Raw genomic sequence first — 26,479 nt, forward strand, 5'->3', positions numbered from 1 at the left:
CTTACATCCAGGCCTGCACCACCTGCGCCAGGGGCAAGGCTGACCACCAGAAGGCACAGGGACTTCTACAGCCACTTCCTGTGCCTCACCGCCCCTGGTCCCACATCGGTCTGGATTTTGTCACGGGCCTCCCGCCGTCCCGGGGACATACCACCATACTCACGATAGTGGACCGTTTCTCCAAGGCGGCCCACTTCGTGGCCCTCCCGAAGCTCCCGTCGGCCCAGGAGACGGCGGATCTTCTCGTCCACCATGTTGTCCGGCTGCATGGGATACCAACAGACATCGTTTCGGATCGCGGTCCCCAGTTCTCCTCGCAGGTGTGGAGAAGATTCTGCCGGGAACTGGGGGCCACTGTAAGGCTCTCGTCTTGGTATCACCCGCAGACTAACGGACAGGTCGAACGGGCCAACCAGGAGTTGGAGCAGGCCCTCAGGTGCACGACCTCCGCACACCCGACGGCTTGGAGTGAACATCTGGCCTGGATCGAGTACGCTCATAACAGCCAGGTGTCCTCTGCCACCGGCCTCTCCCCGTTCGAGGTGTGTCTGGGGTACCAACCCCCTTTGTTTCCTTTGGTGGAGGGAGAGGTCGGTGTGCCCTCAGTCCAGGCCCACCTGCGGAGATGCCGTCGGGTGTGGCGCACCGCCCGTTCGGCCTTGTTGAGGGCCCGGGCGGGGGCTAAAGCCCATGCAGACCATCGACGGTCCCCGGCCCCCACATACCAGCCCAGGCAGGAGGTGTGGCTTTCCACCAAGGACATTCCACTCCAGGTTGAGTCCCCCAAGTTGAAAGACCGATTCATTGGACCCTTCCCCATTCTCAAGGTCCTCAGTCCTACCGCAGTGAGGCTCCAACTCCCGGCCTCACTGCAGATCCATCCGGTCTTTCATGTCTCCAGGATAAAACTGCATCACACCTCGCCCCTCTGTGCACCCGGTCCAGCGCCGCCTCCTGCCCGTATTATCGACGGGGAGCCGGCTTGGACAGTTCGCCGGCTCTTGGACGTCCGTCGAATGGGCCGGGGTTTCCAGTATTTGGTGGACTGGGAGGGGTATGGACCCGAAGAACGCTCCTGGGTGAAGAGGAGCTTCATCCTGGACCCGGCCCTCCTGGCGGATTTCTATCGTCGCCACCCGGACAAGCCTGGTCGGGCGCCAGGAGGCGCCCGTTGAGGGGGGGGGTCCTGTTGTGTGGGCCGCTGAAGAGGAGGTACTGCTGGCCCACCACCAGAAGGTGCCCTGCCTGAAGTGCGGGCTTCAGGCACGAGAGGGCGCTGCCGCCTCAGGAACAAGCCGTGGTGACAGCTGTCACCCATCATCCGTGACAGCTGTCACTAATCATCACATCTGGTATAAAAGCAGGAAGACACCTCCACCAAACTGCCGAGATATCATCTTCATCTGGAGGTAATACTCTCAGCCTTTTGTGATTTATAAATCTGTTATTGTGAGTGTTTGCAGGAGAACCGGTCGTTTTTGCGGAGGCTGTGCAAGAAGGCGCTCCTTTTCATCTGAGACCGCTGCAACGTGTTGAGTGAGAGGTGGAGGTGGCATTCCCACCATTGTTACTGGGTGTTCACACTCCCACCCTTTGACTGTCTTTTGCTTTCTGCCAGCAGTACCAGATCCGACACGCCGGGAAGGTGGCCACCTGGGGACTTCGGGACTTGGCGGCTCCAGTATTCCTCGGGTTCAGGTGGCGGTGGAAATCGTGTGGTTCCGGTTCGTTTCCAGACGGGCGTCTCCTATCGTCGAGCCTGCCCACACGACACCTTTATTAATTGACTGTTGCACATTCTGAATCTGCTGTGTTTGGTTGTGACATTCACAACAGTAAAGTGTTATAATTTGACTCCTTCCATTGTCCGTTCATTTACGCCCCCTGTTGTGGGTCCGTGTCACTACACTTTCCCAACAATACAGCACAGGTTGAAAAAAAAGGCTGTCATATCAGGTTAACATTCCACGAGTATTCCAGGTTTTGAAATGAAAACTTAAATAGAGGAAATATCTGACAGGCCTACAGCAGCTCACAAATCGTAATTCTCACCACAAAAGTGTAAGAGGTTGTTTTGTTTCTCTCATTTCTCGGGTTAATGTGTTTATTTTCCACATCTCCTGGTATTGTCAGCTAAGATGTCTAGAAAAAGAGGGAGGAAAGGAAAAAGAGTGTGTGGTGGTGATGGAAGGGTGTGGAAGTGGAAATGGGCAGCAGAGGGGAGGAATGTTAAACATTTCTCATGCGGGTCCAGTGAGCTGTTTACACGGCAGGCAGCCTGTGACATCACACTCCAGACTTTATAAATGTCTGCAGGCGTAAGAATGAGCAGTTAACAAACAGCTGCTGCTTGCACCGCATCACACCCACCGCGTCAGGAAGGCCTCATGGAGCGACCTCTGGAGCGACCTCTGCGTCGCGCACTCATAGGTTTGGCAGCGCTGCTCTGTGCAGCCACACAGGTGAGTCTCTACCTGCTCGGACTCAGCGCCATATATATGAATGGAAATCATTAAAAGGAATCCAGTGTGCGTTAGAGGGCAATTACATTGAAGCTGGGAAAATACGACGTCTCTGTGGTTTTTAGGGACAAATTGGCTGCAATTAGTGTTCATTTTAGTAACCCTTGGAGATCGCACCATTCAGGAAGCCAATAAACACTGAAGAAAGGGAATTTTTGCACCTACATTTATTAGAATTATTAAAAATTATGAAAACCTGATGAAATATGTGATGAATTTCAACTTTAATGATAACTGATATTAAAACCGAGTTCTGTTTATATGTGATTTTTCAGTATATAAGTCACAGGAATTCAAAACTATTTTAAGAAAAACTCAATTTAAAGTATGAGTAATTGTGTTTTACAATCATTTTAATATTGCATGATCATTTGCAACTATGTTTATGTGGTATTTTAGTGGACAGTACACTTACAAACAAATTATTATTGTTATTATGGATTAAAAAATATAGCTCACATATTCACTTGTGTTGGAACTGATTTTATGTTGATATGCCAGTAAAAAAGGGGGTGGGCCATATACAAATAATGAATGTTTATGAGTTCAATGGTAAGAATATTTCATGAGGTGAAAGCTGGAACAAACCATTCAACCCAAATTAAATATTTGTTTCAATAATGTAAAAACATTCATTGTTTGTTTTATATAACGGCTAAAATAGATCCTTGTCATTTGATATTTTAATAACAACAGAAAAGGGACTTACGTTTTGGTGGTCCTGTGCTGCTGAAGTCCAAATTGTAACGTGTAATCCAGTGATGCTGTGCAGTGACTTTGAACTTCCATAAAAAAAAAACCTTTGTGTAGTTCCTCAGCCCAGCCAAAAATCACATCAGCTTTTCATGCATCCAGACAATGGAGTGGATTTTGTGTGTGTACGTGCATTTGTGTGTGTATTACAAGAACTAGCACTCTCAGTTAGCTCAATTAAATTGTCTCGCTTCTGTCATTGTCCCGTGTGCTCACAGAAAAGGGATGTGCTTGTACTACCAAAAAAGGACTCTATTTCCTCAGTGCAGCAAAAAAAAAAAAAAAAAAAAAAAAAAATCAGAGAGATTAGTCCAGCTTTTCATTCTAACTTCCTGCTAACAGATGGCTTACAGTGCAGTGGATTTGTATCGTGTGCATGCGCGGACGCGTTGTTTGCGCGTGTGTGCATGTGTGCGCGCATGTGTGTAGGTGTGTGTGTGTGTGTGTGTGTGTGTGTGTGTGTGTGTGTGTGTGTGTGTGTGTGCGCGTGTGTGCAGAGTGCAATGGTACCAAATGTATGGAACCAAATTTGCACTCTAAATGGAACCAAGCTGCACTCTAAATGCAATGCAACACAAATGGGATGAATTAATCCATGTCACATGACATACAAAGCGCCAATCAAATGACAAGGATCCACTCAGCTGTTATATAATACCTATTAAAACTTGAGGATGGCTAAAACTTTTGCATAGTACTATATATATATATATATATATATATATATATATATATATATATATATATATATATATATATATACGAGGTCTGTTAGAAAAGTATCCAACCTTATTATTTTTTTAAAAAACCATATGGATTTGAATCACGTGTGATTGCTTCACACAAGCTTGAACCCTCGTGCGCATGCGTGAGTTTTTTCATGCCTGTCGGTTGCATCATTTGCTTGTGAGCAGGCTTTGAGTGAGGTGTGGTCCACCCCTCTCGGTGGATTTTTATTGCGAATAAATGTCTGAACGATTTGGAGCTTTGCTGCATCAATTTTTTTACCAGAAACTGTGAGAGACCTCCAGGTGGACACCGTTCGAAAAATTAATATGGCTTTCAGGGACGATTTTATGGGGATTAAACAGATTACGGGGTGTTACTGCTGCTTTAAGGACGACCCACAACCGCTGAGAGCGCGGTGCGCTCCCAGCCCCCATCGACAGGCTGACACCCCGCTGAAACAACCAGATCATTTCCAACGTGAAAGCTTTCAGGTGGATTTCAGACAGATTGTGGTTGCTTTCCAGTCGTGTGAATATCCAATTGTGATTGTGCATGAGCTGGACATGCCAGAACATGTCCAGTGAGGCCTCATCACGGCGTTGCTTTGCGCCGAGCGGCTGCACCGCGACGCGGGGAACTCCTCCGCATGTCTGTCTTAATGTGCCGGAAAAAGTGCTGATGTCCACGTCTTTTCACAATTTGTGTGTGTGTGTGTGTGTGTGTTAAATTAGGTCAGCATTGAAACTTAATTTCAATCTGATTTATAATGCCAATAATACAATAATAATGCCAATAATGCCAATAATACTTTTTATTATGAAATTTTGAGATTTCCTACAAATACATTTTTAAAGTGTATTTCTGATGACCTGTCATGGGTCACATGCATTATCACCTGCATTCCACACTGGGAATCATTGCACTGTGCAGTAAAATGTAGAGCGCTTAGAGCAGGGGTGGGCATCGAGGGCCGAGACACTGCAGGTTTTCCATGTAACCAATCACCTCAGCAGGTGGGTTGCTGATGAGCTTCTGCTCTGAACATAAACACCTGGTTGTCAGTGAAATCACCTGCTGAGACGCCTGATCATTAATGAAATCACCTGCTGAGGCGATTGGTTGCACGGAAAACCTGCAGTGTCTCGGCCCTCGATGCCCACCCCTGCTGGGTGAAAATCAGACAAATCTTGTTGAAGTTACTATTGACACAATTATCAATACTGTCTTCAGTTAAGTGGGTAGTCTTTAGAGGGCCTTGATGAAACCCAGTTCTGCTCAAATTCTCAACTATGGAAGGTACACTTATTTGAAATTTTAAACTAACTATTTTGAAAAGAAATATTAAACCATTGTGAAGAAAATTAAACAAATTTCAAGTTATAATGAAAACTCAATAAGGTGGGCATCCGGAGATGTTTTTTGGTGAAACAATCATGTTCAAATTTGGTCTTGTCCATGATATACTTGGGATGCCATTCATTTATTCTTTGATTCATTTTCCATTCCTGCTTATTCCAGTTAAGGGTCATGGTGGAGCTGGAGCCTATCCCAGTGGTCATTGTTTGAGAGGCAGTGTGCACAAAGCGCCTTGGGACAACTGTTTGTTGTGATTTGGCGCTATATAAATAAAACTGATTGAACTGATTGAACAATGGACAGGTCACCAGGCCACTGCAGGGTCACACTTCACATGGGATACCCAGTTCAAATTTGGTGAAATTTTGTTGATGTTATGAGCAGAATGGAGTGTGATTGACAGACAGAGTGAGGTTCTATATAACGTCTGGTCCTACAGCTAGTAGGGGACAAAAACCTTCCAGCACATTTGAGCCAATATTCCTTGTTTATTCATTTTTGAACAATGCTTTCTCTGCAGCAGGGAAAAGCTGTTTGATGCCCCCGTGGTGCCTCTAGAAATTTTGGGCCTTATGACAGAATATAATGTTATGCCTCCCAAACCTGGACAGTCACATTGCTTTAAAAACCACAAAACAAACACTTTTCAGTGGACTTCCCACGCAGGGGCTGTGAAGAGACAGGCCCCTTTTCCCTCCCACTCCTAAGTCCCGTCTGAGGTTTGTAACTCCTCTGGTTGTCTGATTTGGGACTCCAACTGAAGACCTTTTATCTGCTGATTTGTCAAGGAAGTAACACAAACCTGACTGTGGAGCAGCTCAGCCGCCAAACCGTCTCATTACCATTGTCTAGAAAAACAAGGAACCACACCCCTATCAGGTCTTGCACTAAGAAATGGCAGGACACAATGGCAGGATTCAGACAAAAAGCACTTAGGATTAAGAGAGTTTACTGAGGTCGTAAGCTGGGTCCGATACACAAAAAGGCAGTTCAAAATAAGCAACAATACCAAATCCATGAGGCAAAAGGCATGGGTGAATAATCGCGCAGATGGTCAAAAAACACAAGGAGGCAAGCAGGATGAGAAAACACTAGGAACAAGGCTGGAAGCGATGGCACAAGGTGCATCAATCTGGCACCTTGGTGATGAGCTACAGATTAGAAACAGGTGTGTCAGAAAGAACCAGAACGAGAGTGTGGCCAGACAGAGTGAAACACCCACCACCAAACACCAAGAGATAGACAAGCAAAACAGACACAGAGAACCCCAAGCAGGAAAAAAGACAAGCAAGAAAAATCACCACATAGAAAAACCGTCCAAAATAGATAACAAAAACAACACACACAATCCATAAAATCCAGACCCTGACCTGCTCCCTAACGGCCAACCCTGATGAGCCGCTCCTATTCCACCAATACTGCACCCCACACCCACATCACCGAGCTGCCAAGAGGCACTGCACAGTGAAGACAGGACCCCCATCCACGAACCGGGTGGGCGGAGGGGGAATGGCTGGAGAGCACACTGGGCTGGACCACACAGGTTTGACATGGCTGACATGGAATGTGGGATTTATCCGCATGGACCTCGGAAGACGAAGTCAAACAGAAACAGGATTAATGACCTTGGATATAGGGAATGGACCAACAAACCTGGGAGCAAGTTTCCTGGGCAGTCCTCGCAGGGGAAGGTTCCGTGTGGAGAGCCAAACTCTCTGACCAGTAGAGTAGGCCGGCGCCTTGGTCCTCTTCTGATCCGCAGCCATCTTATAACATGCAAATGAATGAAGCACAGCCCGCCTCGCCTGCTCCCAGGTTTGTCGACACCGCAGAATGAGGGCCAAATCAGAGAGGACTGGAGAGTGTAAGTCTGTGGAGGAAAACAAGGAAGGCTGCAGCCATAAACAACATGAAAGGGGGAGTAATCGGAGGACTGTTGTGAGCTAACTCAATCCAACTTAGCTGACTGGACCAGGTTGTGGGGTGCTGGGAGGCAAGGATCCGTCGTCCCTTTTCCAACTCCTAGGATTGATACGTTCCGTTTGTCCTTTTTGCTGTGGGTGGTAGCCAGAGGTGAGACTGGAGGTGACCCCAAGCAGATGGCAGAATTCTCTCCAGAATCATGAGATGAATTGAGGTCCACAATCTGAAACAATGTCTTGAGGAAAACCATGTAACCTGAACACATGAGATAACATGACCTCGACTGTCTCCTTGGCCGAGGAATAAAATGTGACATCTTGGACAGCCCATCAACGACTGTCAAAACTACTGTATTCCCTCTAGAGGGCGGAAAGCCGATCATAAAATCAACTGTAATATGAGACCACGGTTACGTTGGAATCGGTAGTGGAAGAAGTTTCCTCGCAAGGTGGATGTGTGGACGATTTATGCATTGCGCAAACCTTGCAGGCATTAACATAACGCAGGATGTCCTGGAGCATACGAGGCTTACACATCTTACACAACTGTAAGTTGATTTTGACTGTCAGCTCATCTTATTTTCACCAAAAGTTAACTTCTCATATAAATAAACAGTCGAGAACTTGCTGCAAATTTGTACAGCTTTTGTTGCCATCTAGTGGACGATGAGAGCATTTCAGGGCTTCTGTTACATTTCCTACTTGGAACCCAAAATTCAGACATGCATAATGTTTTGGCAGTCAGAGCTTTGACGTCCCAGTATTATTCTACAAAAACTTTGATTTTGAGAGTTTTTATGGTTCTTGAGTTTTAGGATGTGGAAGATTTTGCCGTAGAGATAGACAGCAGTTTCTCTTGACAAGCACAACTTACAGTTATGAAAAACAAGAAGTAATTAACAATACTAATATTGTCTGGGATTAGCAGGGCATGCGTAGGATTAATGGAGTCAGGCAGTGAGTGCAACCTCAAAAATTCTCTAAGTAACTATAAAAACTACTCCATATTCAGCTCTGGTGTTTTGGGTTCAGATAGATTTGGTTGAGGAGCAGCCACATGGGGTGTGCAACTCAGCCACATGGGGTGTGCAGCCAGTACATTCTGAGTGCCGGTCCCAAGCCCGGATAAATGAGGAGGGTTGCCTCAGGAAGGGCATCCGGCGTAAAACAAGCCAACCCAACTATGCAGACTCAGAATCGAATCGGTCGCGGCCCGGGTTAACAACGTCCGCCACCGGTGCTATTGCCCAACAGGGTGCCGGTGGAAATTGGGCTACTGCTGGGCGAAGACGACGAAGAAGAGGAGGAAAACGTTGCCACGAACAGCGGGAGAAGAAGAAAACTAGAAGGGTGGAAATGAGAGTGGGGACTTTGAATGTTGGTAGTATGACTGGTAAAGGGAGAGAGCTGGCTGATATGATGGACAGGAGAAAGGTAGACATATTGTGTGTGCAAGGGAGGAGCACAGGGTAACATATAAGAGTGGAGGAAGGTGCACACAGGTGGACTACATTCTTTATAGGAGATGCAAGCTAAAAGAAATCACAGACTGTAAGGTGGTAGCAGGAGAGAGTGTTACTAGACAGCATAGGATGGTTGTTTGTAGGATGACTTTAGAGGTAAAGAAGAAGAAGAGAGTGAGAGCTCAACAAAGGATCAGATGGTGGAAGCTGAAGGAGGAAGACTGTTGTGTGAAATTTAGCGAGCAGGTGAGAGAAGCAGTAGTTGGAGGGGAAGCAGATGTGGTGAGGGAGACAGCTAGGGCAGTACTGGGTATGACATCTGGACAGTGGAAGGAAGACAAGGAGACTTGGTGGTGGAATGAAGAGGTCCAGGAAAGCATAAGGAGAAAGAGGTTGGCGAAAAAGTTTTGGGATAGTTGGAGAGATGAAGAAAGTAGACAGGAATACAAGGAGATGCGGCGTAAGGCGAGAAGAGAAGTGGCAAAAGCAAAGGAAAAGGCATATTGCGAGCTGTACAAGAAGTTGAATAGTAAGGAAGGAGAAAAGGACTTGTACCGATTGGCCAGACAAAGGGACAGAGCTGAAAAGGATGTGCAGCAGGTTAGGGTGGTAAAAGATGCATATGGTAATGTGCTGACAAGTGAGGAGTGTGTGCTGAGAAGGTGGAGGGAATATTTTGAAGAGTTGATGAATAAAGAAAATGAGCGAGAGAAAAGGCTGGATGATGTGGTGAGAGTAAATCAGGAAGTAAAAGATTAGCAAGGACAAAGTGAGGGCTGCTATGAAGAGGATGAAGAGTGGAAAGGCAGTTGGTCCAGATGACATTCCAGTGGAGGCATGGAAATGTCTAGGAGAGATGACAGTAGAGTTTCTAACCAGATTGTTTAATAAAATCTTGGAAAGTGAGAGGATGCCTGAGGAGTGGAGACGAAGTGTGCTGGTTCCTATTTTCAAGAACAAGGGTGATGTGCAGAGCTGCAGTAACTACAGAGGCACAAAGGTGATCAGCCACAGCATGAAGTTATGGGAAAGAGTAGTAGAAGCTAGGCTGGCTTAGAAAACAGGTGAAGATCTGTGAGCAGCAATACGGTTTCATGCCGAGAAAGAGCACTACAGATGCAGTGTTTGCTCTGAGAATACTGTTGGAAAAGTACAGAGAAGGACAGAAAGAGTTACATTGTGTGTTTGTGGACTTAGAAAAAGCTTATGATAGGGTGCCAAGAGAAGAGTTGTGGCATTGTATGAGGAAGTCTGGAGTGGCAGAGAAGTACGTTAGGGTAGTGCAGGACATGTACAAGAATAGTGTGACAGCAGTGAGATGCGCAGTCGGAATGACAGACTCATTCAAGGTGGAGGTGGGATTACACCAAGGATCAGCTCTGAGTCCTTTCTTGTTTGCAGTGGTGATGGACAGGTTGACAGATGAGATCAGACAGGAGTCCCCATGGACTATGATGTTTGCAGATGACATTGTGATCTGTAGTGAGAGTAGAGAGCAAGTTGAGTCTAGTCTGGAGAAGTGGAGATATGCTTTGGAGAGAAGGGGAATGAAAGTCAGTAGAAGCAAGACTGAGTACATGTGTGTGAATGAGAGGGAGCCCAGTGGAATAGTGCAGTTACAAGGAGTAGAAGTGGTGAAAGTAGATGAGTTTAAATATTTGGGGTCAACTGTTCAAAGTAATGGAGAGTGTGGTAGAGAGGTGAAGAAGAGAGTGCAGGCAGGGTGGAGTGGGTGGAGAAAGGTGGCAGGAGTGATTTGTGACCGAAGAATATCAGCAAGAGTGAAGGGGAAAGTTTACAAAACAGTAGTGAGACCAGCTATGTTGTATGGTTTAGAGACAGTGGCACAAACAAAAAGACAGGAGGCAGAGCTGGAGGTGGCAGAGCTGAAGATGTTGAGATTCTCTTTGGGAGTGACAAGAATGGACAAGATTAGGAATGAACATATCAGAGGGACAGCTCAGGTGGGACGGTTTGGAGACAAAGTCAGAAAGGCGAGATTGAGATGGTTTGGACATGTGCAGTGGAGGGACCCAGGGTATATAGGGAGAAGGATGCTGAGGATGGAGCCACCAGGCAGGAGGAGAAGAGGGAGACCAAAGAGGAGGTTCATGGATGTGCTGAGAGAGGACATGCAGGTGGTTGGTGTGACAGAGGAAGATACAGAGGACAGGGTGAGATGGAAACGATTGATCTGCTGTGGCGACCCCTAACGGGAACAGCCGAAAGACAAAGAAGAAGGTTGAGGAGCAGTGAACCTTTGATTTTGTTCCACGTTGGCACTTATCAACATGCAAAATTAAATAAAGATTTACCAGCCTATCAAGTTGCTTGTGAAGCCTTGTTGGTATTCGTACGGTCTTGGTGGCCACTAGAGGCCACTGTTGCTTGTACATACTAGCCATTGATGAAAATAATTGGTAGTTGTCAGAGGCTTCAATGATGAAGGTGTCACTTGTTTATCTTCTCCGTAACACGGTCTTGGTGTGTCTGATCCCTACTAGGTGTTCTCTCAGCTGTGTGAGAAACCATGCCGTTGCCCTGGTCCTGTCCCTCAGTGTGCCCCGGGCGTTCCTCTGGTTCTGGATGGCTGCCACTGCTGCCAGGTGTGTGCCAGGCAGCAAGGAGAGCTCTGTACTGAAATGCTGCCCTGCGACAGCCAGAGAGGACTCCAGTGTGACTACAGTGCCAGCTTTCCTGAAGAGCCCGGGGCATGTGTCAGTGAGTGCCTCCCTGTCCGGGGTCTGTAGTAGGGGTGAGAGTGAGGTGTGTGTGTGTGTGATAGGACAGATAAGCAGATGGCAAAGTTTAGAGTATGTTTAGTGTGAGTGAGATGGGTTATTACGGGTCAAACTGCTAAATATTTCAGCCTCTATTTTCAGGACTGCTGTTGCTCATGCACTCTTAAAAAATAAAATAAAATAAAAATGCTTCATTGAGTTAGTTTGCATAACTTAAGTTAAAGAGTATTTTCAGAATGAAAAAAAAAAGGTTTCTGCATGTTCACATTTGTTGATAGCTTAAATGTTGGTACAAAAATTGTTCATTGTTTAAAAAAGATGGATATGAGTTGTGGAATTGCAGCATTTATTGTGACTTGAAAGAAATATGACTAAAAAACTATTAAACTTCGCAAAATGAAGGTAACAAATGGCATGGACATTTCTGTGTAGAATGGAGGTAAAATAAAGATCAGAATAACTTAATAAGTTGGCTACGTAATAACACCAAAACCTTGAATTGAGTTGGTTCATCTTTATCAAATGTACTCAGCTACTTAACTAAAAGCTTTGCTAAAAGTGAGTTAGTCTGACTATTAAATGTCCCATGGTGTGGACTTAGTAGCAGCTGAGTTGGATTTACGTTAAAAAGGTCCAGGCAAATTGTTTCCTTATTTAAGTTGTGCAGCATTGTATAGTATTTATTTTATTTTTTAGAGTGCACGAATGCCTTCTGAGTGTGATCTGAACTTGTGGATGGAAATAAATAATCATCAGTTTGTATGTAGAGAGTCCTGGTTTCCGGTGAAACTGAACAACCATTGTAAGGTTCATATAGCCACTTGTTCAGGAGTATAAGTCGCTCCTGCTAAAAAATGCCTCTTGAAGAGGCAAAACCCAAATATAAGTCTCACTGGAGTATCAAATCAAATCAAATCAATTTTATTTATATAGCGGCAAATCACAACAAACAGTTGCCCCAAGGCGCCTTATATTGTAAGGCAAGGCCATACAATAATTACGTAAAAACCCCAACGGTCAAAACGACCCCCTGTGAGCAAGCACTTGGCGACAGTGGGAAGGAAAAACTCCCTTTTAACAGGAAGAAACCTCCAGCAGAACCAGGCTCAGGGAGGGGCAGTCTTCTGCTGGGACTGGTTGGGGCTGAGGGAGAGAACCAGGATAAAGACATGCTGTGGAGGGGAGCAGAGATCAATCACTAATGATTAAATGCAGAGTGGTGCATACAGAGCAAAAAGAGAAAGAGAAAGAACCCCCCAGCAGTCTAAGTCTAAGTCATAACTAAGGGATGGTTCAGGGTCACCTGATCCAGCCCTAACTATAAGCTTTAGCAAAAAGGAAAGTTTTAAGCCTAATCTTAAAAGTAGAGAGGGTGTCTGTCTCCCTGATCTGAACTGGGAGCTGGTTCCACAGGAGAGGAACCTGAAAGCTGAAGGCTCTGCCTCCCATTTTACTCTTACAAACCCTAGGAACTACAAGTAAGTCTGCAGTCTGAGAGCGAAGCGCTCTATTGGGGTGATATGGTACTATGAGGTCCCTAAGATAAGATGGGACCTGATTATTCAAAACCTTATAAGTAAGAAGAAGAATTTTAAATTCTATTCTAGAATTAACAGGAAGCCAATGAAGAGAGGCCAATATGGGTGAGATATGCTCTCTCCTTCTAGTCCCCGTTAGTACTCTAGCTGCAGCATTTTGAATTAACTGAAGGCTTTTCAGGGAACCTTTAGGACAACCTGATAATAATGAATTACAATAGTCCAGCCTAGAGGAAATAAATGCATGAATTAGTTTTTCAGCATCACTCTGAGACAAGACCTTTCTAATTTTAGAGATATTGCGCAAATGCAAAAAAGCAATCTTACATATTTGTTTAATATGCGCATTGAATGACATATCCTGATCAAAAATGACTCCAAGATTTCTCACAGTATTACTAGAGGTCAGGGTAATGCCATCCAGAGTAAGGATCTGGTTAGACACCATGTTTCTAAGATTTGTGGGGCCAAGTACAATAACTTCAGTTTTATCTGAGTTTAAAAGCAGGAAATTAGAGGTCATCCATGTCTTTATGTCTGTAAGACAATCCTGTAGTTTAGCTAATTGGTGTGTGTCCTCTGGCTTCATGGATAGATAAAGCTGGGTATCATCTGCGTAACAATGAAAATTTAAGCAATGCCGTCTAATAATACTGCCTAAGGGAAACATGTATAAAGTGAATAAAATTGGTCCTAGTACAGAACCTTGTGGAACTCCATAATTAACCTTAGTCTGTGAAGAAGATTCCCCATTTACATGAACAAATTGTACTCTATTAGATAAATATGATTCAAACCACTGCAGTGCAGTGCCTTTAATACCTATGGCATGCTCTAATCTCTGTAATAAAATTTTACGGTCAACAGTATCAAAAGCAGCACTGAGGTCTAACAGAACAAGCACAGAGATGAGTCCACTGTCTGAGGCCATAAGAAGATCATTTGTAACATTCACTAACGCTGTTTCTGTACTATGATGAATTCTAAAACCTGACTGAAACTCTTCAAATAGACCATTCCTCTTCAGATGATCAGTTAGCTGTTTTACAACTACCCTTTCAATTATTTTTGAGAGAAAAGGAAGGTTGGAGATTGGCCTATAATTAGCTAAGATAGCTGGGTCAAGTGATGGCTTTTTAAGTAATGGTTTAATTACTGCCACCTTAAAAGCCTGTGGTACATAGCCAACTAATAAAGATAGATTGATCATATTTAAGACTGGAGCATTAATTAATGGTAGGGCTTCTTTGAGCAGCCTGGTAGGAATGGGGTCTAATAGACATGTTGATGGTTTGGAGGAAGTAACTAATGAAAATAACTCAGACAGAACAATTGGAAAGAAAGAGTCTAACCAAATACCGGCATCACTGAAAGCAGCCAAAGATAACGATACGTCTTTGGGATGGTTATGAGTAATTTTTTCTCTAATAGTTAAAATTTTATTAGCAAAGAAAGTCATGAAGTCATTACTAGTTAAAGTTAAAGGAATACTCGGCTCAATAGAGCTCTGACTCTTTGTCAGCCTGGCTACAGTGCTGAAAAGAAACCTGGGGTTGTTCTTTTTTCTTCAATTAGTGATGAGTAGTAAGATGTCCTAGCTTTACGGAGGGCTTTTTTTTTATAGAGCAACAGACTCTTTTTCCAGGCTAAGTGAAGATCTTCTAAATTAGTGAGATGCCATTTCCTCTCCAACTTACGGGTTATTTGTTTTAAGCTGCAAGTTTGTGAGTTATACCATGGAGTCAGGCACTTCTGATTTAAAGCTCTCTTTTTCAGAGGAGCTACATCATCCAAAGTTGTCTTCAATGAGGATGTAAAACTATTGACGAGATACTCTATCTCACTTACAGAGTTTAGGTAGCTACTCTGCACTGTGTTGGTATATGACATTAGAGAACATAAAGAAGGAATCATATCCTTAAACCTAGTTACAGCGCTTTCTGAAAGACTTCTAGTGTAATGAAACTTATTCCCCACTGCTGGGTAGTCCATCACAGTAAATGCAAATGTTATTAAGAAATGATCAGACAGAAGGGAGTTTTCAGGGAATACTGTTAAGTCTTCAATTTCCATACCATAAGTCAGAACAAGATCTAAGATATGATTAAAGTGGTGGGTGGACTCATTTACATTTTGAGCAAAGCCAATTGAGTCTAATAATAGATTAAATGCAGTGTTGAGGCTGTCATTCTCAGCATCTGTGTGGAAAAAGCCATCATTGTTATTCTGATTAACAAAGAAAGTGTATCTAAGTCAGTCCGGAGTATAAGTCACAGGGCCTCTCAATTATTAAAAAAAAGTGACTTATACCCTGGAAAATACAGTATATACCATTTCAACAAATGGTTGACATCTGTATTAACAAAATGAAAATTAAAGTTTTCAGAAAAAAAGCAATCCCACATTGCACTGAAGTTGTGCTTCCTTAAGCAAGCTGTTTTCATCTTTTCACGAATGAACCTGCTTCTGTGCCTGTCAGCTTTTTGCCACCCGCCCCCCTTCAGAAAACAGAGGTCTTTTGTTGTCTTTCCCAAAGACTGGGTGGGTGTGTCACACAGCACAGACCAGCCCATTGGGCATGTCTGGCAGAGAACCCACAAGGTCAGATATGGTTTTCCGTGACAGGATTTTTACGGACACGTCTACGGAAGCGGGCCACAGTCTCAACTGGATGAATTTCCCTCCCTGCCTCATAAACTGCATTAACACCATAGTGGATTTTCTCTACTAATTTTCTCGCTAAGCTAATGAATTCCATACCCACATTTGTCATAAGCCTTGCAGGGTCTCTAATCACCTGCTCTGTGGCCTGCTGTAGATTCCTAATGTTACCCTCCCTGTAGAGCTCTATCTATGTTCGCAGACAAGATGGTGGCACCTTCCCCAGTAGGGTGGAGGCCGTCCGGCATCAGCAGGCCATGGTGGCCCCAAAACGAAGGCCAGTTATCAGTAAAACTAACGACTTGCTGTCTACAAAATTGTGCCAGCCATCTATTTATCGATGTCAGGTGCTAAACGCCTCATCAGTACCCCTGGAGGGGAGGGGACCAGAGACTATTAATTGATGCCAACACATCTTTCTGGCAAGGTCACAAGGACTCTCTATGTCCATTTTTGTGACCTCAGAGTACTTCATCCTGACATCATTGGTGCTGACGTGAATAACTGTGTGACTATATCTCATGTCATGTTCCTTTGTCTGTCTACCCTTCTGCAGCATCAGCACGCTAAGATGGGAGGCAATGTCAGGAGCTCTGGTCTCAGGAATACATTTAACATCAGCTGGCATCTGTAACCTGACATTAAGGGTGATAGAATCCCCTGTCACTAAAGCCCAGCATTTCAGCCTGGAGATATGAATGGAAGTCACCTGTGGGCTCAATGAACTCACAACAGGCATATCCAAGGGAGAAAACCTGTTCACAGTTTGCAGTTCATGCATATCTGTATGATCGGGGTACCGCAACAGGGAACCAAGCACTACGTGACTTCCTCCGCCTAACCACAGTCCTAAAGCCATCATCCACCACCGGCATTTCTAGGCTAATGCTAATGGGCATGCTAGCCGATCCAACACTAACCTCGTCTGGAGTGCCTGTAACATCTAACTCCACTGAGCTAAGAAGCTGTTGTAGCCTATGGACGCGACTCTCTGAAAGAGCCACCCTATCTGCCAGCATTGTGCAGGATTTATGCAATGTGTAAAGTAGTGTACTTTGTGCACCAGAAAATCCAATAATATAACCAAGCTAGCATGAGCTAACGGCTAATGAAAATGCTAACCACTCCTAAGATTCACACAGGAGTAAAATAATGACCTACAATTCACAGCAGTTACACAGAAAAAAAAATATCATAAGTATTAGACTGGTAGTAACATTAATAAAAGAAACGGGGGGAAAAAAAATGCAGACCTAGCTAATGCAAGCTAACCGCTAGTGAAACGCTAAGCACTCCTAAGATTCCCAACAGGAGAAATTTAGTTAAATAAGATTCACAATAGATGCACTTAAAACCTAAAAGAAGTGTTAAACAGAAATAAAAGAAATGAATACAACCTTGTAGAGATTAGAAGGGTGTCAATTCAACACACAGTCCGTCAGAAGCAAGTTGCCAGAACTGTGAGCCAAAATGGCGATTTTCACTGCCTGATTAACTTTCCTGCATCACTCCAAATTGCAGGTGTGGTTCCAAGAGTTAAAAAATAAATAAATAAAACTAAGACGGCATCTGTGTATTCTGCAGGTCAAGAGGATCTGGGTTGTGAGGTCAACGGAGTCACTTACCAGCAGGGCCAGTCCTTTCAGCCGTCCTGTGACTCCCACTGCCGCTGCAGCGGTGGCGGTGTAACCTGTGTGCCGGCGTGTCCCCTGAATGCCCGTCTTCCCACTCCGGACTGTCCCAATCCACAGTATGTCCTGCTGCCAGGGAAGTGTTGCAAGGAGTGGGTGTGTGAAGACCTCCAGAACACAGTCATTCAGGATGCCATCACAGGTAAAACCACTCCGATGTGCAGCTCGATGAATGTGTGTTAACTGTAATCACAGCAGAAAACCACAACGACCGCTCTTTGATTAAGATGTAGAAACTCCAAACAAGGAGCAGCAATGAAATCAAACAAGAAGGGACACTCAGACATTCCAAGTTTTGACACATGGATTTTTTAATGTTATTGAGTTTGATCTTTCAAGGTCACCCAAGGTCATGTGCCCAATAGAAAGTAGATATACGACTTTATATAATGCTTTTATATTATTCATATAGCTTCATAATTGAAACATAGACATATATTTAACCAGTTCTGCAAAATAGTCATTGTAAATAAGTTTGACCTTTCAAGATCACTCAAGGTCAAAGGTCATGGGGCCAATTGGAAGGCAATATATCATATCATATTAGTTTTTAATAGGATCCATAGGTGCATCTTTAATCAGTACCTCAAAATAGTAATTCTAAATATTCAGTATCAATGTACATCTGTCCTCCAATTACCTGTGTTTGCGCAGTCCCATTTCATTACATTATACATATTTATTTAACAGTGAATATAGTTTTGCATATTTTACTCTTTTACTTCTTACAGAAGTGTTTTTTTCTTTTCTTATTGTTTATGCACCAATAACACCAGATCAAATTTCTTGTATGTGTGAACTTACTTGCCAATAAATTTGATTTCCAAAGTGTGGGCTGTGGCCCTATGGTTGGTCTGCTTGTGGGCTGTGAGAAGTCATTAACAATAAATAAATACAAACATCTTTGATTTTCAGTTTTGTAATAAAGATTAGAATGATCCTAAAATGATTCATGATATGGTGAAGTGAAGAAGCAGGGTATTGTCCCTGGGGGGGCGAGTGTGTGTTTGTGGACTGGACGGATTTCCTCAAACCTAGTGGACATACTCCTTGGATAGATATCTCGAGGTGATCAGATTTTAGAATAGTTTGGTCAAAGGTTACAGCCAAGAAAGCATGAACCCAAACACCTCTTTTTTTATTTTCGTATATCTCAACAACAGTGATGCTCTAATCTGACCACTTTTTTTAGTAACGAGTAATCTAACGTGTTAATCTTTCCAAATCAGTAATCAGATTAAAGTTACTTCTCCAAGTCACTGTGCGTTACTATTATTGTTGCATTGTGGGTCGATAGCAGCATTAAACTTTGTCCGTGGGCAGGAAGTCGGTTTTCGACTGAACTGCCCACTTTAAGCGAGCTGTGAGCTTTTCCGCGGTTTTTTGCAGCAGCTCGACTCGTCCTCACCTCTTAAAGCACAGTGACAACAGCACAGCTGCACTGAACTTTACAAAGACATTTTTATACTTTTTTTTTCTCCGAGCCGCTCCATATTTGCTGCCAAAAACAGCTGATCCTCCGCGACGTGTCAACAACTAACACTATTTTCCACTCAAATGCACCTAAACTCTCTTTCTGAGGACCACATGATGTGAAAACGCAATAAAACTTTCTTACCTGTAAATCTGGTCATGTTTACTGCATAAATAAATGTTATCCATTCTTTGTGCTCAAACGCCAAAGCAGGGGCGAATCCAGATGGAATGGGGGCGTGGGGCAGGGATGTGCCCCCCCCACAACACCCCTAGATTAAAGGTCCAGTTTTGAAGCCTTTTTTTTACTACAACTACTAATACTACTTAAAATAATAATAATTTCGACAAGTAAAATGTTTAGAGAGACTTTAAATGTTAGAAAAATGTTAGAATGAATTTAATAGTTACATTTATAAACAATGTAGGTTAGAAATTGCAAGTTTTACTGTTACAGTGCTGTCAACAGTTAAATATGAGGTCAAGAAAGAGGTCTTTATTTTACTTTTTATAAAACAAGGATTTATTTTCATTGAAGCCAAGAAAGGGTGACTATAAAGTGAGTTTTGACAAAACAGGTATCATTGTCATGTTGAGGTGGCAGAGGGTTGTCGGCAGCTGGGGAAAGTAACTAAAAAAGTAACTAGTAATCTAACTTAGTTACTTTTCCAATTGAGTAATCAGTAAAGTAACTAGGTTACTTTACTGATTACGCCTTGAAAAAGTAACTAGGTTACTTTTTCAAGGCGTAATCAGTAATCAGTAATTGGATTACTTTTTCAAAGTAACTGTGGCAACACTGGTCAACCAAGTAGTCTAGACGGATTATCTAATGCATATATTGATCAACGTTTGTGATTGTGATTTAATATTTGTGATTGATTAGTATGACTCAAGTTACACAGAAGTCATATGATGAAGTTGGTCCGAGTCAAAAACACCATCACAGACGTGTATATTTACTTCTACATTTACATTGTGGTGTGTAGAGTGCACAGGGTATGTAGCAGCCTATTTCTTAGTATTGTGTGATGAAAAAAATGGTGTTGTAATGGTTTGGGTGGGCCACCTTTTTTTTTTTTTTTTCAGACCACAAAGTTGGAGACCTTGAGTCAAAATTTTGACCTTGGCAAACAATTACCCCCAAGTTTGGTCCACATCAGATCAAAACTCTGTGTAACAAACAGGTGCTAATGTGCTTCCCATCAGACTTTAGACTCTCCTGACAGCTTAAAGCTTGATGTTTTATGACATATTTCCCAAAGTCAGGCTGGCTGGTACCAGATGTCTCTCCACATATCACTGGATTCCTCAGTTCTAAGTGTTGCTTAGTGCTCGACATCAGCCTGAACAGCAACGTTATACTTAATTTCTATGTACTTTGTCACTTGTGGTCGTGTCTGGAAGCTTTTAGTGGAACCATTTCCATGTTAAACAGGGGTGTGTCGGGCCAAGTGGAAACTCACAAAGTCCAAATATAATTCACATCCCTTTAGAAAAGTCAAAACATACTTCCCCAACCTCCCGAAAATACATTTCCTGAGCAACATCATACCATTTGAACAGATGAAGTCATGTGACTATATTGCAACATCCCATTAAAAAGTGTGAGTGGGTTGGCGGAGAAGACGCTATGCTAGAAACAGCTGGAATTCCAGAGTCAAACTGTTTGGTGAATAGCAAGATTTGTTATGCACAAGGCTCAGGAGACTATTATCAGTTATACTCTGTTTTAATGAGAATGAATCAGTAAATCACAAGAACAGAACAGCTGGAGTTCAACTCTTGTCTAGAGATCATTTCCATCACCAGTCAATGTTTTATGGCAACATGTAATAATATGCCTGGGCTTCATTAATCCCACACGGGTTATGCCAGTCTTGCCAGTGTCACTCCACCTCTTGTAGGTTGACTGAGAGTCAGGTACTGTCAAGATATTGACATCGTGAGCCGCCCTATTTGAACTTCAAGCCACTGGTTAAAAATAAATAAATAATTAAAATGAAAAACAACAAAATACTGCTTTACTGGCAGTATAGGACATTAAAAGAATCAATGCCCAAAAGTCCTTGGAAAGTATCCTAAGATAGAGAGACCCTTGGAAGACAGATGGATCATAGCAAGCAGGCAGCTCCTTCTTTCTGTGGAAGGGGACAAAAAGGATTTTCTCCTGTTTTTTTTTTTATTTTTAGGATGCATCACCTGGTGTTATCACTTATATCATGGAAAACCTGAACAATATCATTGTTTTATTTCTCACTCTGAATATTTTTCCCTCCTCTGGTTTTTCTCTAGCTTTGAGATCTAAACCCTTCTGGCCAACTCCCTCTCAAGCCCGTAACCTAAACAAAGTAGCGCCACCTACCTCCTGTGTAGAACGGAGCACCCAGTGGAGCGCCTGCTCCCGCAGCTGTGGCGCTGGGATCTCCACGCGGGTTTCTAACCAGAATCCGGGCTGCAAACTGGAAATACAGACCCGACTTTGTAAAGTGCGTCCGTGCCAGACAGCTCAGCCTGCACCTGGGAAATCCATGGTGAGAAGTCGTATACCAGCTCCTCACATCACACAACACTGTGCACAACAACGATAATTTATGTAGAACTTTCAGTCAGAAAATTTCAACGTGCTTTTCATAGTAAAAATACTGAAACATCTCAAAAGAGTGAAATAAAGATTTTTTTTAAAGATTAATCTTAAAAGATTCAGCGGTAGTGTACCTTCTGATGTCTGCTGGCAACACAAAGCCGCAGTGCATGATGATCAAAGGCTCTCAAGCCTGCTGACCTCTTTTTCACCCTGTACACACAAAACAAGTGCCCAACCTGAGACTGCACAGCACAAGAAGGCAAGTAGGGTTTATCCACTTCTGCAAGATAGTCAGGCCCATCATCCTTCTTAGGCCCATTAGAGCCTCATGAATTAGCAAAAAAACAAAAAACAACAACCCCCCCCCCCCCCCCCCCAACCTTAAAGTCTCTTCTTCAGAGAAGAAGGTCCATCCACTCGTCCATCCATCATCCTTCTTAGGCCCATTACAGCCTCACGAATTAGCAAAAAAAAAACAAAACAAAAAAAAACCCCAACCTTAAAGTCTCTTCACACACAAAGACCTCAAATGGAATAACAACCTGATTGCAGATTTGATGATTATTATTAAACTCAGTTACCGCACACAAAGTATTTTTGTTTGTCTGGAGGTGAATAAAAGTTTGGATCTTCCTATTTTTGATAAATTCTTTTTTTTTTCATAAAGATGCATGTTATATTTCCTGAAAAATTAAAACGGTGTCTTACAAAATTTAAGGAAAATGGAGGAAAAACTTGGATCTGCTCCTTGATCTGGATTTTGGGTTGTTCTTTCACCCATGCCCCCCCCACACACACACACAGTCACCACTACGTTTCATCAACAGACAGACTAATAAAAACATGAACGTTCTCAGCAGAGGTAAATCTTTTATATTCAAGATTTGATAGAGGTACATATTTTCATCACTAGAGGGGGATCAAACTGATGTCTGCTGCACTTGGCTCAGATCAAAATGCAAGTTCAATTTAATTTTGAGCAAGGTGTGATAGATATGGGAAAGATACAAATACAGATTCTTTATTGTCATTGTGACCAGTACAATGAAAGGTAAAGTGCCTTTCAGTTTAAATATCAACCTCAGTAAACCAGGAACAGACTTGAAAGACCTGGAGAAGAAAAATAAACATAAAATTTAACAGAATGAAAGAGGTATGTCCAGGGCGCAAATTAAAAAAATAAAACAATTATAAGAACGTAGTAGCAAAAAAGAGATTGCATATAAAAATATAACACAATGCTAAAATACCCTCGGCTATGTTCTTTATAATTTTCAGTTGTTTTATTCATTATTAAGATCCTGTTGTCTTACAATTTGTACATGTTCATTAAAGCCCGTATATCAATCAATCACACACGCTAACGTCCATAAATTGCTTTGTAAATCAGTTCAGAAGTGTTATTAGGTTCCAAAAACAGCATTTTCAGTTTTAGGAGTGCTTATTTCTTCTTACGTAATATATGACAAAGAGGTTATATTTACACACAAATGAAACAGAGTTTCCACCTAGCTAGTAGCATGTTACGTCACCGTGCTAATATGCGCTAAATTGTTTGTACATTTTCCAGAGGTGTTACCAGGTGACAAAAACAGCATTTTCAGTTTTAGACGTGTTCATTTCTCACTAGCTTTTCCATAATATATGACAGAGGTTATATTTACATATAAACGAAACAGAGTTTCCACCTAGCTAGTAGCATGTTATGTCACCATGCTAATATGCGCTAAATTGTTTGTAAATCTTTCCAGAGGTGTTACCAGGTGACAAAAACAGCATTTTCAGTTTTAGACGTGTTCATTTCTCACTAGCTTTTCCATAATATATGACAGAGGTTATATTTACATATAAACGAAACAGAGTTTCCGCCTAGCTAGCAGCATGTGATGTCACCACGCTAACGTCCACAAGATCATGCCATGAAATTAGGTATAGAATGCGACTTTTTACCCTCTTAAAATATGTCAAGGTTAGCCATCTTTGAACTTGTCTAAGGTGTTGTGTGGGCCGCTGAAGAGGAGGTACTGCTGGCCCACCACCACCAGAGGGCGCCCTGCCTGGAGTGCGGGCTCCAGGCACCAGAGGGCGCTACCGCATCATGGGAGTAATCTGGGTGACAGCTGTCACCCATCACCAAACACAGCTGTTTCTACTCAGCACCGAGGTATATCAGGAGGACGGCGTCTCCACCTCAGTGCCGAGATATCGCCTAAGACTAAGGTAGTATTCTCTGCATTTATATATATTAACCAGCTAAACCTATTAAACCTTTTCAGGACTGGTGACTACAGATAGCTTCACGGTTTTGGATAAGTACTCACCTTCCTGCTGTTCTTTGACAAGAGGTGGAGGCGGCTTCTCCCCTCTCCGTTACTGGGTGCGGTCATCCACGCCTGTGTGTTGTCGCTCTCTCCTGCCAGCAGTACCGGATCCGACGAGCGGAGGCAGTGGCCACCTGGGAATTCGGGACTTGGCGGTTCCAGTATTTCCAGGGTTCGGTGGCAGAGGAGATCTGGGTGGTTCCGGTTCGACTGAGACGGACGTCTCCTACCTTCGAGCCTGCCCACACGACACCAGCGGATTCGACCCCAAATTGTGTTTGTTATATTAATTGTGCCTGTTTCACAGAAGTAAATCTTGTTCTTTACCTTCTCCATTGTCCGTTCATTGCGCCCCCTGTTGTGGGTCCGTGTTCCAACACTTTCACAACATAAGGTCTGTGTCCCAAGAATGTTCCCTGTGAATTTGAAGACTGTGGCAGTAACAGAACTGGACTTATGCTGAACACAGACAGACGGATGGACAGACGGACAGACGGACGACAGACGGACGGACGGATGGACGCCAGGTCTACGCAATACCTGATGGCCATATGTTGGCCTCGGGTAAAAAGAGAAAAGTATGTACAAACCTGTGGATATTGCACATAAGCAAATATTGCACTAGAATTGCACAGAATTAGGTTTCCAGTGTTTAAAATAAAAACTTTGTATCAAAATGATGATAAGAGGGTTTGTATTTAGTTCCTTAGACTGCATTAGAGTGCAGGAAAAGAACTATCCTTTTTTCAAAATTTCAAGAGTGGACATGGTTTTGAATCCCCCCAAAATCAAATCACACCCCCCGCCCCCAACCCCACCACCACCTCAGTCTGCATCCACCCCTGAAAATGTAAGATTTTATCCTGAATCAAATCATGGTGACGTAATCAGTATTGGATTGAGTTAGCATTTATTTATTTATTTATTAATTTTCAAATTAACATTGGTCATCCTGAGTTGTAGTTAAGCTTGTTAACCAGCCTGGTGACCTTCCAAAATCTTAGAGTGAAGTGATCATCTAATGAATAACATGAATCGTCATCTCTCAGATGGTTAGAGGTTTGTGTTTATGCAACTAGAGCTACATTCTCAGAGAGTTTGCACCTTCACTTTTACTGTATTTCTCCATTATTGTTTGTGTGTGTGTTGTTTTCCCAGAGAACAAAGAAGGGGCGCTGCAAGGCCAGCTACAGGTCACACGTGCCCATTCGGCTCGTTCACCAGGGCTGTTACAGCCTTCGCCCCTACCGGCTGAGATACTGTGGACAGTGCACGGATTCCCGCTGCTGTACACCGAATCAAACCCACACTGCTGAGGTGGCCTTCCGCTGCCCCTCAGGCGGGCTGCTGAAGCGAGCGGTGATGATGATCCACTCGTGTACATGTCACTACAACTGCCCTCATGCACCATTCAGTAACCCGGCTCTTTGGGGCATCAGGCCGTGAGATGCACTGGGACTTCACTGAACAATTCTTCATTTCTCAAGCAGGCGGACTGTACAGCAACATTAGCAGCTGGATCCACATCAGTACTACTGGACCTTGAAAAGGAACATTATATTTAACTTTAACATTACATTATATGGAAGCGTTGTTATGCAAAACTGTGACTGGGTTGGAATTTACTTTGACTTTCATGAATAGAACTGAATATGCAGAACTTCAACATTCCACTCCAGCACCTCAAAAAAGCTCTCATACCGAATTATTTGTACTCTTATATTTTAGACAGAATTTAAAACATATTCAGAAATAAATGTAAACCAGCCAGCTTTGTATAATCAAATTATTAATAGTATTATTAAATTATTGAACAAAACCAACAAAACAAAATGCTTTTGAACAGTGAAATAAAATACTGAACTAAAATTTAAATTGGACACAATTATTAGAACCCTTTGATAAGAAGTAAGACCTGTATTGGTTTGGAGATCAAGTGGGACTCTGAACCATCCCCCTTGAGGGAAAGCCAGTCCATCACCCCTAAATCCTCTACTGGTGGTTGGCTCTCACTGCGGTATTATATCACTTCCTGTTCCGGAGCACAGTGGTGTTTTGCTGTATCTGTTAGCTGTTTAATCTGCGCAGTTAGATTGATCTAGTTAACTAGATAACAATTTGTTTCACAGTGTAATCTTCACGTGCCTTAACTAAAGCACTCCCTCTGCTGAATCACCTCTAAATTATTTACACTTTATTCACTTTGCGTGTTTTTAGGAATCCGCTAGCTTAGCGCAGCTACTAGCTCTTAGCCGGTTTAGCATGGCGGCTTCTCCTGTCTCTCCCGCACTTTTCTGCTCTGGGTGTGAAATGTTTAGTTATTCCTCGGCCTCCTTTAGCAGTAACGGTACTTGTAATAAGTGTAGCTTATTCATAGCTTTGGAGGCCAGGCTGGGCGAATTGGAGACTCGGCTCCGCACCTTGGAAAATCCTACAGCTAGCCAGGCCCCTGTAGTCGGTGCGGACCAAGGTAGCTTAGCCGCCGTTAGTTCCCTTCCAGCAGATCCCGAGCAGCCGGGAAAGCAGGCCGACTGGGTGACTGTGAGGAGGAAGCGTAGTCCTAAACAGAAGCCCCGTGTACACCGCCAACCCGTTCACATCTCTAACCGTTTTTCCCCACTCGGCGACACACCCGCCGAGGATCAAACTCTGGTTATTGGCGACTCTGTTTTGAGAAATGTGAAGTTAGCGACACCAGCAACCATAGTCAATTGTCTTCCGG

At 43.3% G+C, this 26,479-nt stretch overlaps 1 protein-coding gene across 1 annotated transcript; it reads left to right on the top strand.

The window, feature by feature from the left end:
* The first annotated feature begins 1,949 nt into the window (after window positions 1–1,949).
* Window positions 1,950–25,415, top strand: ccn5 (cellular communication network factor 5). Its single transcript, XM_034173366.1, has 5 exons — window positions 1,950–2,462; window positions 11,250–11,466; window positions 17,270–17,518; window positions 21,145–21,383; window positions 24,916–25,415. The coding sequence occupies exons 1-5, from the start codon at window positions 2,388–2,390 to the stop codon at window positions 25,201–25,203; spliced, it is 1,068 nt and encodes a 355-aa protein (XP_034029257.1). The 5' UTR covers window positions 1,950–2,387; the 3' UTR covers window positions 25,204–25,415.
* Window positions 25,416–26,479: the final 1,064 nt, after the last annotated feature.

Source organism: Thalassophryne amazonica, chromosome 6 (assembly GCF_902500255.1).
Source record: "Thalassophryne amazonica chromosome 6, fThaAma1.1, whole genome shotgun sequence".
In the NCBI taxonomy this organism is placed as follows: domain Eukaryota; kingdom Metazoa; phylum Chordata; class Actinopteri; order Batrachoidiformes; family Batrachoididae; genus Thalassophryne; species Thalassophryne amazonica.

Excerpts from the sequence above, each read along its gene's own strand:
- ccn5 (XM_034173366.1), top strand. The coding sequence starts at position 2,388 with ATGGAGCGACCTCTGGAGCGACCTCTGCGTCGCGCACTCATAGGTTTG. Across the intron at positions 2,463-11,249 it reads TGCTCTGTGCAGCCACACAG|GTGTTCTCTCAGCTGTGTGA; the intron begins GTGAGTCTCTAC and ends GATCCCTACTAG. Across the intron at positions 11,467-17,269 it reads AGAGCCCGGGGCATGTGTCA|GTCAAGAGGATCTGGGTTGT; the intron begins GTGAGTGCCTCC and ends TGTATTCTGCAG.